Source organism: Callospermophilus lateralis, chromosome 13 (genome assembly GCF_048772815.1).
Source record: "Callospermophilus lateralis isolate mCalLat2 chromosome 13, mCalLat2.hap1, whole genome shotgun sequence".
NCBI classification, from domain to species: domain Eukaryota; kingdom Metazoa; phylum Chordata; class Mammalia; order Rodentia; family Sciuridae; genus Callospermophilus; species Callospermophilus lateralis.
The window spans coordinates 35,980,821-35,995,555 of record NC_135317.1 but is presented as its reverse complement, the minus strand read 5'-3'; the positions used below and the strand labels follow the sequence as shown (position 1 = coordinate 35,995,555).

Below are 14,735 nucleotides of genomic sequence, written 5' to 3'. Positions count from 1 at the left end.
AAGCAATAAAAGAAGTCTTGGTAAGTGTGAAACAATGGACATCAAACACAATATGTTCTTTGGATATAACAGAATGAAGTTTGAAATCCATAGCAGAAGGAAATTTGGAAATCCACTAGTATATGAAATTAAATGATACATTCCTAAATAACCAATGGATCAAAGAGAAAATAATAAGAGAACTTTAAAAACATTTTGGATATGAATGGAGATGAAAAAATATCAAAAATTATGAAATGCAATAACAATAGTACTCAGAAGGAAAAGCATATCTATATATGCCCACATTAAAAAAAGATTAATATCAGTAATTTTCTACTATAAGAACCTAGGAAAAAAAGCAGCCTCCCCAAAAGTAAGCAAAAGAACTCAAATAGTAAAGATTAGAATAGAAATAAACGAAATGGTTAGTGGAAAACAGTTATGAAAATTAGAAAAACCAAGTTCTTTGAATGATCAACAAAAGGAGGCCTTTACCTCAACTGACAAAGAATAAAAGAGAACACCCAAATTATTAATATCAGAAATGAAAAAAATGGTTATTACTACCAACTTTAAGAAAATAAAAATTATTACAAGGAAGTATTATGAACAATTAGATACTAACAAGTTAGATATCAAATGTATAAGTACAAACAATGAATTAATAATTTAAAAACTTCTGACAACGAATAGATGGCTTCACTGGTGAATTCTACAAAAGATTAAAGAAAACACCAATTCTTCAAACTCTTCCAAAATATTAAAAAGAATCAAACACATCCTAGCTCATTCCTAGAGGCCTATATTACTGTGGTACCAATACCAGAGACATCTCAGGAAAAGAAAAACACAAACTAATATTCTTTATGGATAGAGGTGCAAAATCTTCCAAAAAAGTATTAGAAATTGAACTCAGTTTTCTTAAAAATATTTTTTTCCATGACTAGGTAGAATTTATCTGAAGTATGCAAGATGGTTTCAGTATACCTCAATCAATGTAATATACTATACAAAAAGAATGAAGGGAAGAAATGCAAATTCTTATCAGTAGATGCAGAAAGAGTATTTGACAAAATCTAACAATTAAAGAACAAAATACTGGACAACTAGAAATGGAGGGAATCTGGCCCAACCTAATCAAAGGTATCAATTAAAATCCACATCTAACATCTTGTGTAACTGAAAAACTTAAAATGTTCCCTCTAAGATCAAGAAGGCGGCAAGTATGTCTACTCTCAATTATTCTTTTGAACTTTGTACTGGAGTTCAAGCCAGGCTAATTATGCAACAATATAAAACAAAAGCAATCCATATTAAAAATATGATCTGATTTATATCTAGAAACTTCCCATCCAAATCTCATGTTTTAAAAGCATGGTCCCAGTACAGCAAGGTTCAGAGGTAGTGTTTTTTGGAAAAGATTGGATGGTGACACTGTAACCTCATCAGTGGATTAATCCATTTCATGGATTAATAATATGAATGGACTGTTTAGTGCTAACTGTGCACAGGTGAAGCATGACTGGTAGAAGGGGGTCTTTGAAGGGATGCCTTTGGGGACTATATCTTGTCCTGACTCCTCACTCTCCTTCTGTGCTTCTTGGTTAATATGTGCTTACAGCTTTCCTCCACTGTGCCTTTATACCATGATGTTTCTGTCCTCAGGTTGGCCAACCATGGACTGAACCTCTGGTACCATGAACCAAAATAAATCTTTCCCCCTCTAAGTTGTTTTTATCAGATGTTTTGGTCACAGAATGCAAAACTGAATTAACATAGATGATAAGAAAAATTATATATACAGATAACATTATCTTATAAATAAAAAACCCTAAAGACTGATCACACCTGTCCAACACTATTATAGCTAATAAAACAGTTTAGCAAAGTTGTAAGATTCAAGACAAATAAAAGACCAATAAAAATTATTTGATTATAGGCTGAATTTTCCCTCCTAATTCCCAAATTCATATTCTAGGGACCTAACACCTATATCTCAGAATGTGATGATATTTGGAGATAGGGCTTTATTGAGGACGTCAATAAATTAGATCATTAGGGTGATCTATAAGCCAATCTTACTGGTATCCTTATAAGAAGAGAAAATTTAGACAAAAAGAAAGATTCCAGGAATGGTGGTGCACAGAGAAAAGACCACCACATGAATTCATGGAAAGAAGTTGACCATCTGTAAATCAAGGAGACAGGACTCAGAAGGAATGGAACTCAGACATGTTCCTCTTTCGCTTCCAGCCTCCAAAAGTGTGGGGAAAAAAAAATCTGTTGTTTAAGCCACCCAGTCTGTGACATTTTCTTGTGGCAGCCTTAGAAAATTAACTTACTAGTCATTAACACACCAGAAATAAAAATTGAGAAGATTTTATTTTTAATAGCATCAAAAAGAATAAAATATTCAGGAATACATATAAGAAAAAAGTACAAGACTACTATATTAATACTAAAAACTAAGAGAAAAGTTTGAAAGAAATTCAAAAAGACTTAAATAAATGGAAAGAGATATCAAATTCATGGATTAAGAGACTTAATTCTGTTAAGATGACAATAATCCCTACATTAATTTATACATTCAGTGCAATCCTTTCCAAAATTCCAATAGCTTTTTGGCAGAAATGGACAAGCTGACTCTAAAATTCATAGGAAAATGCAGGAGATTCAGAGTAGCCAAAATAATCTTGAAAAAGAGTAACAAAGTTGCAATATCCACACTTATTTCAATGCTTACCAAAAAGCTTACCAATGGAAACCAAAAATAGTGGGGAGACAGATAAACTGGTAGGGGAGGCCTGAGAATCTAGGAATAAACACTAGATGTCGATGGGTAATTGATTTTCAGCCATGATACCAGGATCATTCAGTAGCAAAGCAAGAAATTTTCTAACAATTGGCAGAAACAACTCAATATCTCCAGGCAAAAGAATAATTTTGTCACCTTCCTCATAACATATGCAAAATTTCACACAAAATTTACCTAACTGCAAAAGCTAAAACTATAACACTCTCAGAAGAAAATGGCATAAATCCTTGTGACTTTGGATTAGGCATGGGTTGCTTATAAACATGACATCTAAAGCAAATGCAAGAATCAAAGAGAAATATGTGGACTTGGTTGATCAAAAAAAATGTTTATTAAAGAAAACTATCAAATGAAAAGACAATTTACAGAATGAGAGAAAACATTTGCAATTCATGTATATGAAAAGGGCCTAGCATCTGCAACATATTAAAAAACCTTACCACTCAACTGAGAAGAGATGAATCTGATTTAAAAGAATAGAGGCCTTGGTTAGACTGTTCTCCAAAGAAGTTATACACATGGACAATAAACACATGAAAAAATAGATGCTCTACATCATTATTTATTGGGAAGATGCAAATCAAAACCTTAGTAAGATACCACTTCATACCAATTAGGATGCTTATAATTAGTTTTCTTTAGAGGAAAACAGTAAATGTTGGCAAGGAAATGGAGAAATTGGAACCACCATATTATTGATGAGAGTGTCAAAAGTTGTAGCTACAATGGAAAATAGTTTCTAATTTCCTCATAAAGGGAGTGTAGAGTAGCTGTTTTTCCTGCATGTCCTCAGAGGTTATACAAGTAGTAGTTGGATGTTCATCAGAGCATAAGTCATCATAGCCAAAAAGTAAGAACAATCCAGATGTCCAACAACTAATGTTCACATTTTTCCCAGAGTATTTATATAGTATGTCCATTCAGTGGAATGTCTTTCGGAAATAATAAGAAGTAAAATACTGATAACATGCTACAGAATGGCTGTAACTTCAAAGCATTGCACTAAACAGAAGTCATACAATACACAAAAGGCCACCTATTCTATGACCCTATTTATATGAAATGTCCAGAATAGGCAAATCCCTCAACCATAAAAGTAGATTAGTGTTTGGTGTGGCCTGGGAGAAGAGGAGACTGGAGAATGGTCATTGGTGGGCATGGTATTTCCTTTTGGGGTGATGAAAAAGTTTTGGAATCAAATGAAAGTTTTGCTCCTGTCATCTAGGGGAATAATAAAACCAATGGATGGTAAACATTTTAGAGTGTGACTCTTAAGCCATGTGCATTGTATCTCAGGAAAATGTTCATAGAGATGAAAAGAGAAGAAACTGAGGACAAAGGAAAAGATGATTACAAGGTGAGAAAGGAGATGTAGCACAATCGAGAGGGCTGCAGTGGTTGACCCTGGGTAACTCAGAGCACTCTTGCAGTCACTCAGAAAAACCCAGTAACCAATACCTGAGTAGCAGCCTCCACCAGAGGCTCTGCAGAAGCTGACATGAGAAACGAATTCCCTGTGGTTTCTTAAAATTAATTCAGAAAAATCTGGATAACTAAGTCCACAATAAGCATTTGGGCAATCTCCTAAATGCTTCATTATTACGCATTGTACAGCATATTCTTCAACACATTTACTTCATTTTTTAATTCACTAAGTGCATGTCAAACAGTTGCCCATTTTCATTTCTTTTTTTTCCCCTCCAAATGCAAGAATTTAACTATCTTTGAGTCCAATAATTTTGGAATAAGACCTATGTTTCTACTATGCATGGGTGCTACTTAAAAAGAAGTAAAAGGTAATGCTCTTACCCTTTTTAAGAGTATACTGTTTCATTAATTTTCTTTTGTACTATGTTGAGTTGCTCATTTTTGGACTTTGCTATTTACTAGTCAAAAATCCTGTTAGCTTATTAGTTTCAGAAAGAAGACTATATACATATGTCATTTTATATTGTTGTTAATTTAGTCTAAAAATAAATGTAGGATTGATATGAGGTTAAGAGCCAGTAAGTATTCTTGCATGTTAAATGTTCTTGTAATAAAGAGTGTGCTATTAGCTGGTAGGTAAATTTTATAATGTTCATCTGATTAAAAAAATTACCATGTTCATAAAATTGTCTACCTAAATCTATAAAGGAAAATCTGAATATCTATCTGGAACAGTACAATAAATTCCCAGTTGATTTTGAGAGCAGGTCAGCAAGATGAACAAATGAATGTTGTAACTGCATAGCAGAAGTCAAAAAATTAGCCCTATCAAATGAGGAAGGAGAGAAAATGTCACAGACCTACAGCAAGGTCATAATATTAGAACTGAATCAAAGCAGTTCACTAATAGTAATTTCCCTTCATCTGATCACAATTGTGTCAAGTTTTAAAAGTCCTGGAAAAATGGGTAAGAATTATTTCCTGAAATAATTTTTTAAAATTATTTATTTAATTATAATAAATTCAGAGTACTGCACAGGTTATATTTAAGTTGTATCTCCGTGTTTTTTTTAAAACCAACTGAGCATACTGTTTTCTTAAGCATCCTGTCAACCAAGTTTTAATTTAGGACAGTTCCTAGGAAATATAACATTGAGTTGGAGGTAAGATGAGATGATTAATTGAGAGATCCTTTAATACATATGTAATTGCATTTGAATGTATGAAAATACCTCTGAGGGTTGGTAGAGATAAGGGATTGCAAACATGTTTGAAATATGCAGAGATAATAGTTCAAGTCCAATGTCTGCTCAAAATTCTATGTTGTTAAGAATGATCCTGATGTCTGATCTTAAAGGAGAGAATGTCCTGTGAATCCCAGATCTTTGCCTTGGACAAAAAACAAGTATGACACATTTGCAGTTCCTAAGGCATTTGTTCCTTGTGAGATTAGCTCAAATTTAGGCAGTGAGTACATAAACCAGCTATTCCTTTCCTGTCTCTACAGTAAATATAAACAAACTGCACTCCTTACAATACCTCTCTTATATCTGATGAAAGATGGTGTAATTTCTTCCACAAAGACGTCTGAATTTGTCACTGTGCAAGCAAATAGACGCTTCAACTGTGGTGAAATGTATATGGCAGGCTCTCAAACAATTTAGGCCACAAAGTAGACTACTTTTAATTAGCCAGAATTATATGAGTAATTAACTCTTTCCAAAGGGATATATCCTTCCACCTATATTTTCTTTCTTGTTCCTTGATACATGTGAAGACAAAATGCATTTTTACAAATAATTGTTAGTTGACATTTAAAGTAAGTTTTATAACCTAAATCTATTACAATGATAATCTTAGTTCTGAGCACTATATCATCAAGCATGACTGACTTTTCCTCACTTTAATCTTCTCCCATACTTAAGTTTTTTCTATGTGTGCAACTTTTCAGAATTAGATTAAGACAGAAGTAAAACAATGGAATTAAATAGTACCAGTGAGGGAAAAAAAAAAAAAAAAACAACAAGACTGTTCAGATTATCTCTGAATTATCATTTAGCTTCATTTCAACTTTTGGCAACAGATTTACACTTACAAAATATATATGGCATCAACCAAGAGGGCAAGGCATCTCTGCCAAAAACATAAGAAAATAAACACTGCTAATTTGCACATATAATAATGAAAGGAAAAAGAAAGAAAATAAGAGTAGGAAGAGGTGAGAATGGGTTTTGTCTCAAAAAGAACACACATTTTTCCTCCCCTTGCTGGGAAGGAAGGGGGAAATATCCCAGGTTAAAAATGGGGTCTTATTAGGTTCCCCATAGTGTTGCCTATCATGGAAACTCGAGTTGTATGGAAGGGTTTAGGGAGTTTTTCACATGGATTTAGGAAGTAATGACTGCAAGGAGAATGAAAGAAAAATAAAATCAACATCAATTAAAATACAATCAAGCTGTGGTTGGATAACTTAATCTTAAACAGGTAACTTTACTAGGTACCCAAATTCCTATGTAACATTACCTAGAAGTAAATACACCTGGTGGAGCAAGAATAAAAGAACCAGGTTTCTTAAATATGGTGTGTGTGTTGGGGGGGGAATCAATTGGTCTGGAGAAAGCTCAGGAGAGAGCAAGTTCTTGGCATGATAAAGGGTTTAGGCATGGCACTTTTATGTGTTTAAGTATATACACTAATTGCTCTGAAATAAAAAATAAATTGAGTATCATATTAGGGAAAACATGTTATATGTCCCCTTCCAATGAGAAAGGCATCCTTTGATGGCATCAAATTCAGAGTAGATTGATGATTTGGACTCAGCTCCAGGGAGTTATGTGACAAGTTAGGATATCTATTGTTAGCATCCATAAACTCTTCAGAATATTGAATGTCATGGGCAAGAATATGGATCTTTTGAATACAGAATACTAACAAATGTATAATTTAGTTCTTTCTCTTCAAGAAAAAGCTATTGCTAGGAAATCTTTGAAAAATCTGAAGCATACAGAATCAACTCATCTAATTCACTACTCTGACCCTGTAAGAGTATTACTATAAATTTTTCCACATTTGCCCCCTTGGGGGAACGAATGCTAAAAGATTGTTTATCATGGAGGAAGTGAAATTTCGTCCTGATAGTCTGGCTCTAGAACACGTACTTTTAATCACTAGTGTTTTACTTCTTTCCTTTGAATTTATCTCTTTCAAATGAGGATAACCTTATGCCAAATAAAATGTAAACTAAATGGGGAGGCCTGAATGGGTTAACAGTGAAGCAGATCCTGAAGCTGAAATAACAAAAACAAACTAGCGAGGGAAAGCCTGTTAAAGCCCCTGTAGGAAATTCAATGGGCCTCCTGTTCCTTTAAACTCTCGCTTTCGCTCCCGCTGACACTTTACAAAGCCTCGGTGGCAGCAGCAGGACCACGCTACCGCGGGCTATCTTCCACCACCCTCTGCGCGGGTCTGGGGTCCGAAGGGGCCTCTCTGGGTCAGTAACCCAACTGGCTCCGGTTTGCTTTCTTCACACCCCAACCACGGCCCAACAAACCCTCCCGGGTGGGAGAGCTGATATTAACCCTTTAGCGCCCAGGAAGACCCCCGCCAGAGGCGGGTGCCTAGTGGGGCCCCGGTCGGTCCGAACCACCCTCCAGCCCCCGCCCTTCTGTTCCAAGGAGGCCCGGGAGCCAGGTGGGTGCGGGCGCTGCTGGCCTGGCTGCAGAGGGCGCGAGCCGGGTGCTGGATGGCGCCCCGGCAGCGCGGAGATGTAGCCCCCTGCTCCCCTCCTGGCTCTCCCGGTCCAGCTCCTCTCCCGGTGCTCCCGGGAGCCGGCGGCCCGGGGCACGCGGGGCTGGAGTTGCCCTCTCACTCCCCCTGGCTTTGCTTCCCCAGCTTAATCTGTCGGCGACGACTCTGCCAGTCCCGAGGAAAGTGCAGCCATTGGACAGGTCGGTGCTGGCTGCTGGTTTGGGGAGGAAGGTGGGAGAAGCCTGGAGGAGCGAGGGGGAGGGCGGAGGGCGGAGGGAGGAGGGTGCAGCCGCAGATCTGGCAAATTGCGAGCTGCCTTCCCTCCCTGAAGTGTGGAGCAGGAGCGCGGTGGTGGCGGCGCCTCCTCCTCCTCCGCCACCAAACTCCCGGGCGGCGGGGATTTGGGGCCACCTCCTCCTCAGCCTGGAGGAAACCTCTCCTGAGGTTTCAGCCTGACTTTCCCCCCCTCCACCCCATTTTCTTTCTTCTTCCTCTTTTTAAAAAACACACATTTCCCCCCCTCCTGGCTTCAGATCTCAGGCTGCAGCAGCCCGAACCTTCCCAGGGCTCTGCTCTTTGGGGCTGCCCATCCCTCCGGCTGCCAGGAAGGACGCGCGCCCAGCTTTGGGCGAAGAAAAGAAGAAAAACTTGTCGGAGGGGTTTCGCCAACCCACAGTAACCCCCTTCTCACAAACCTAAACCTCCCACCGGGGCCATCCCAAGACGGGAAAGTTCCTTCGGAGCCGACAGTTTCTCTTGGATTTGGAGGAGGCACCCTCGCTGGCGGTGGAATTAGATCTGTTTTGAATCCAGTGGAGCGCATCGCAGGGGCTAGGAAGTCACCGTCTGCCGGCACCCGGGTGGCGCTGCCTGTGTGGAACAGAGTTTGAGAGCTCTGGCTGCCCATAGCGTTTCCAACCCGCAGTTGTTCTGTGTCCGGTGAGAGCTGCGAGGGTGGCAAGTTGCAACCGAGACCCAGAGGTCCGGAGAGGGCTGCGCTCCCTTTTGCATTCCCAGGTTATTTTCGGTTCCTGACTGTGAAGTCCCATCGAAATTACAAAGGCCTCCAATTCCTACGGAGATCTGTCCACAGCGCTCCGCAGCGTCGCCCCATCCCCACGGGGAGCCCAGGAGCCCAGGGCACTGGGGAAGGACTGGCCGGGCGGGGGAGAGAGGTCTTGGCAACGGCATGGCGAGGTTCCGGCGGGCCGAGCTGGCCGCTGCAGGAGTTGTGTTACTTTGCCACTTTTTAACCGACCGATTCCAGTTCGCTGAAGGGGAAGCTGGCAACCAAATCAATGGTAAGATGCACTTTCGCTTGTTGATTTTGTGCAAGCTTAAGACCTCTCCGGCACCCCCATTCTCAGCCCACTCCCACCTCATCTTTCCGCCCCTGGGAAAGTTATTGCAGTTGTTCTTCTGGTAAACTTGAGCTCCCCAAATGGGGAGAAGGTCGACGAGAGAAGAAGGATAGGGGCTGTGGGCTTTCTTGAGGCTTTCTGCTTACTTCACCTGGGCGATAGGGGGTGATACTGTCTCCCCCAAGCAACCCAGAAAGAACCCCGGGATAACCTCGGATGGATTCCTCTACCAGGAACTGGCACCCGGGGCTGCCTACTCTCTTCTTCTTCCCTGTTGCTCAGTTATACTAAGCGAGAGCGTGGTGGAGGTGGTTGGGGGATGTTGTGACAGCGAGAGATTTGCACGTCTCCCATTCGCAGGATAAAATTTTATGTAGCTCCTTGTTGCTCTCCCAGGCAGTACCCACTACCTACCTACCTACCTACCTCTGGCCATCTGGGGCTGCGCAGGCGCAGGAAGTGGGGTGGGGTTGGTGCTGCCAGTCTCAGAGGTGGGGAGAGCCAGGAAAGGTGGGGTGGGCAAGTTTCTGGAGATCAACTCCTGGCTCCATTGTCCTCTGCCTGTCCGCTTTGCAAACAGGCCTGAACATGTTGGAGGGTGGCTGGGGAGCCAAGGGGTTACTCTGACTGCCCAGACATTGCCCCAGCCAGGAGCCCAGGCCTTAGCATCCTCCCAGTGCCAGCGTCTACTCCTCTGGTGATGGTTCCTGCCAGGTGCCTGACCGCGCCCCAGGGCCAGGACACTGATGGAAGCCAGGGCTGCTTCCCTGAACCCTGCCCACTGTGAACAGTAGCCTGCTCCCCACTTCTGCTCTTCAGAGAAGAAAGTGAAGAAACAAATAGGCACAGAGACCTTGACAGACATTTGTAAACTTGTGTAGACTTCCAGAAGAAATGAGGGACTGGGGGAAACACTTGGAAGGAAAATTGAAAAAGAAATGGAACTTTCTGGTTAGGATAATCAGTTTCATTCTATTTTGCTTTGTGTTTGTATGTGCTTAATTTTGAGGTAGCGAGAATGGTAAATGATTCCTCAGAAAGTAAGTCTGTGTCTCCAGTCCTCAAACATGAGTCATAGATGGAAGGCTAGGGAGACTACCTGGGGTTTCCAGATGAGAATAAATCTTGAAGGAAATCCTCGAATGAAATTTTACCATACTGAAACCTGGAAAAGAGTCCAAACAGTAGGTCTGTCCCTGATATGGATTTTTCTAGAGAAAGCACAAATATTTTCTCTGTGCTCTTATTTTTGATTGCAGGGATGTGTATGACAGGGGTCCTTCAGGGGTGTGGGAAATGTGTTGACCACACCTATAGATCTGAGAAAAAAATGCAAAATTTCATGGCTGTTGATTTGTTCTATACTAATGGGCATGAGTCCTTCTTAACTATGAATGATTTATATCAGTAGACCCTACCTTCTGTTTATCTCTCTGGTACATTTCATTGGTTGAAAAAAATAATAATAGTTTTCCCTCTCCAGGAAAAGACATATTTGTAACAAAGGAGCAATAGTAATTTTCATTGGCATATTCATGGAATAAATAAGTGGCTCAAGAAAGAAATTTTACAAAAGGAGGTTAAGAGAGCTGTGCATGCCAAAATGCATCACAGATTGTTTATTTAAAAACTTTTTTGGCACCAGGAGTAAATTATGCATTTACAGTACAAGAATAAAAGAAAGTTCAGCAAATATTTATATTTTCCTGAACTTTCGGAAATTAATAATTTTGAGAATAGAAAACACACACACACACACACACACACACACACACACACACTAAATTTGCTATTCCAAGTTCTTAAATTGAGGATGAAATTCACTCTACTCTAAAACTGGGCAAGCATTTAAAAGCTTTAGCTCTTTGTATATAAAATACCTAAGTTGCCAACATGATTGTACCAGTATTTTAAACTAAATCAATAATTCTGAAGGAAATCTGCTCTTAGAAACCCATAGGTTTTTGGGATTGAGTAAAAAAGTAGTTTTAAATTTCTTGGTAATGTTTTGAGACTTTATTATAATCTGAAATAGTTTCTTTCCTGGTCATCAGTCGACATGGAGTTTTATGAAATAATCTTGGAATTAAATGGTTAGCCTACCGAATATATAAAATATAACAAGGTGGAACAGTAGGAAAATTGTAGTTCCCATCATAAAATAACCTATCTAAAAGTTCAACCCCAGGGAAAAACTCCAACAGTCTTGAAATTTGGCATGTAGTGGTCAGGATCTTTATTACAGACATTTTGGCACAGGAAAAACATCTGATTTCATAACAGGGACATTTTATTATGCATTACTTTTGGAAATGTTGCAGTAGATTTTATTGCCACCAGAGGGCAGAGAAACTGCTAATTTCTTTTATTCTTCCTCTAATGTTTCCTTGTTCTAGAGGCAAATAGATTATGTTTAACACATCTCGTATACGTATTTCAGCTATTCTTTTTCAGGTTGAACATTTTCTATTATTTTTTTGCTTTCCTTAAAAATCAAACAATTTAGTTTGAAATATTATGAATTTGTAGAGTTTTCTATGAAAGTGTCCCTGTTAGACATATAACTAGTTTAAAGTTTCTGTTTGCAGATATACCTGGAGCAAATAATACAGGAAGGGTTAATTCAAGTGAATAATTCCTATGAAATTAACATGATTCAGACTATTGGACAAATGAAAGGTTAATTATTTTACCTATCGAAGGACTTGTTACTGCATACAAAAAATAATTAAAATATGAAGTATAGGAGTTTTTTCCTTTAGAAAATAATACAAATTGTAGCCTAAGTTTGGGTAACTTTGAATTGAAGCATAAATGTGACTAGAACATTTACATCAGAGATAAGGTTTTCATTCATGGACATCTTCATGGAGGTTTGGAATTATTAAAATCAGTAATTTGCCCATTTGTTAAGTTCGATCTTCAGAGTTAGACTTTTATCAGAGAGAATGTATTTGAATAACACTTAGCAATAGAAGATATTGATATGTTTCAAACAGTTCCTGTTCCAAAACCAGTATGGTTTTTAAGAGGAGTGAATTGATTTAACAACTATACTCATGAGATCTAAAGTGTTAAACTGTTAAACTGCCCCCCCCCCCCCCCCCGCCACTTCAAGGCCATGACCATATGGCCACCACCACTTCTCTACCCTATCCTTCTGCATGTGCTTTAGCATTCTCACCAAATGTTGAAGTGTGTACCATGTGTTCCTTCCTACCTTCTTACCATTGCTTTTGTTCTTCCTTCTCTGATTCCATCTCTGTCCTTCCATCCCTCCATCCATCTTCTTTTTCTTACAGGTTTATCTCAAGTGACGCCCTCCACAAAAGGACTGTTGTCTAGTGCCCCTTCTTTGAGCCACTTTAAGGAACTCTGGTGATGCTTTTGATAGTGCAGGGTTTTCTTTTCTTTCCTATTCTGCATCTCTTTTATATATTCTATTAGACCAGACCTCACATTCTTGAGGTCAGGGTCTATTGTCATTCATTTCTGAAGCTGCTGAGGCATCTACCATGTAGGCTTAGGCATGCAATAAATAGTTGTGGAACTGAATGGAACTGAATAGACCTATAGTTCAAGCTGGATTATTGCTTTAAATGTCACTTTGGGGTACCTTTAAAAAAATCTTCACCCTATAATTTTTCCATTCATAAAAATGAGTATAGAGACTAGCTTATTGAATAGTAGTTTACAAACCAGAGCACAGGATCCAGGGATGTACCAAACTGTCCTAATGCTTTTGGTGAGTAGATTTTTACCTTTTACCTATTATTAGTAGGTAGGACTTGCAAAAAATTCATTTCACTTTTCTCCTATACTGTTGGTTTTTGGCTAAGTGTTCATACATGCTCTTAATTTAATATCTTAAAATATAGTATCTGTTTATTTAGATATAGATATGCACATATATATATAGTGGTGTTACTCTTCTAGTTTTTAGTGGAGGTGAAAGCTATTTAATCAGTGTTCTTCATGAAATTGCTTTTGAATTGAACTGTGCTTAGGCCTTATGCCATTATACCAAGCAAAGCTTTACAAACTTAGTCTAGGGTTGGGAGTATGGTTAAGTGATAGGGCTTTTGCTTAGCCCTGGATTCAATCCCACAAATCTCATTTTGGTAGCTGTTGTAGGGGACGTGAGAACACAGTATCTGTTCTCTAATTTGCCATAGAAAATAAGAGCATAGATGGAGAGAGAGGTCTTGCGTTTCAGTAGAGTCACAGTTCCTTCTTTGAACTGATTCATTTATATCTTCTGGACACTACGATTGGTTACCCTTGAAAATTTGGTTTCTTGAAAGCTCAGAGCTCAATTTGTGGCCCATTTTGGAAAAGTATTCGAACCTTGCGGCTCACAGTTTGAGTCTTGGCTTGCTCGTGTCTTCCTCTTATCTTCTTGGCCTGTGGTTTGGGTAAGGTTTTTCTGCTTCAAAACTCTAGATGAAGTTTGTTCAGCACTGTTACAGTGTTGAGAACTGTGGAATCTTTAAGAGGTGATTGGGTTGTAAGAAGGATTGATGTCGTTCTCCTGGGACTGGATTAGTTCTGTGAGAGCACCTGATTCTCAAGCAAGGCCAGGCCTAGTATTTTCTCCTTCTGCCCACCCTTTGGCTTTTTCACTGTGTTATGATGCAGTATGAGGAAGAAGTGAGCAGATGCTGGCACCATGCTTTTGGACTTTTCTCCCCCAGAACTATGAGCTAAAAAGACTTCTTTACTTCATCAGTTAGTCAGTCTCAGGTATGCTGTTATAGCAACAGAAAATGGATTAAGACACATCTTTTCTCGCTTAAAACCCTACACTTGTTTTGTAGATGTAAATAAATAAAACCAATCACCACAAAGCATACAGTTTTAGATTAATAAGTTGCTTTTAAGCTTCTTCAATCTTACGAATTCCAGTCCTTGGTCTTCCTTCAGAGAACATTTTTTTTTTCCCCCCAAAAGTGTTTGTGTCTATAGAGCATCTTCACTGGGGTTCACATGGATGTCCTCTCTCACTGTCCTCCACACAATGATTCTGTTAACGAAGGAAGCTTCTACAGAGTGACAGACTGAGTAACGATGCTTTTATTAAACAGCTCTCTCAGGGTTTATTGTGTCATATGTTGACTGGTCAAACCAACAGAGTCCTAGCTGAGAAAAAACCAAAAAGTTATAAACAAGCTTTGTTTATAACTCATGAACTTGGTTCATATCTGTCCTTTGGTTTGTTTTTATTTTCTCCTCTTTAACTAAAAAGGTGGTAATATATGGAATGATGGTAAGATGTGTATATTTAAACAGAATTAGAGGCCTTGTTAAAGGCCTGTTTGGAATTAGCACAGCCTGTTAAAGGCTGCAGGTCTGAACAAGGGGTCAGACACAGTGTGACCTTACTTGAAATACAGATTTTAATG

General features: G+C 39.1%; 1 protein-coding gene across 2 annotated transcripts in view; it reads left to right on the top strand.

Moving 5' to 3' along the window:
- Positions 1-8,119: 8,119 nt before the first annotated feature.
- The window catches only part of Plxdc2 (plexin domain containing 2), a 410,148-nt gene continuing 403,532 nt past the window's right edge, over positions 8,120-14,735 (top strand). Inside the window, exons 1-2 of one of the 2 annotated variants that reach the window (XM_076831619.1) lie at positions 8,120-8,172; positions 8,506-9,273. In XM_076831619.1, coding sequence (XP_076687734.1) covers positions 9,162-9,273 — 112 coding nt within the window. In that variant the 5' untranslated portion in view covers positions 8,120-8,172; positions 8,506-9,161. Of the gene's footprint in view, positions 8,173-8,302; positions 9,274-14,735 lie in introns of those variants that run through there. The other variant, XM_076831618.1, reaches the window with a different exon arrangement.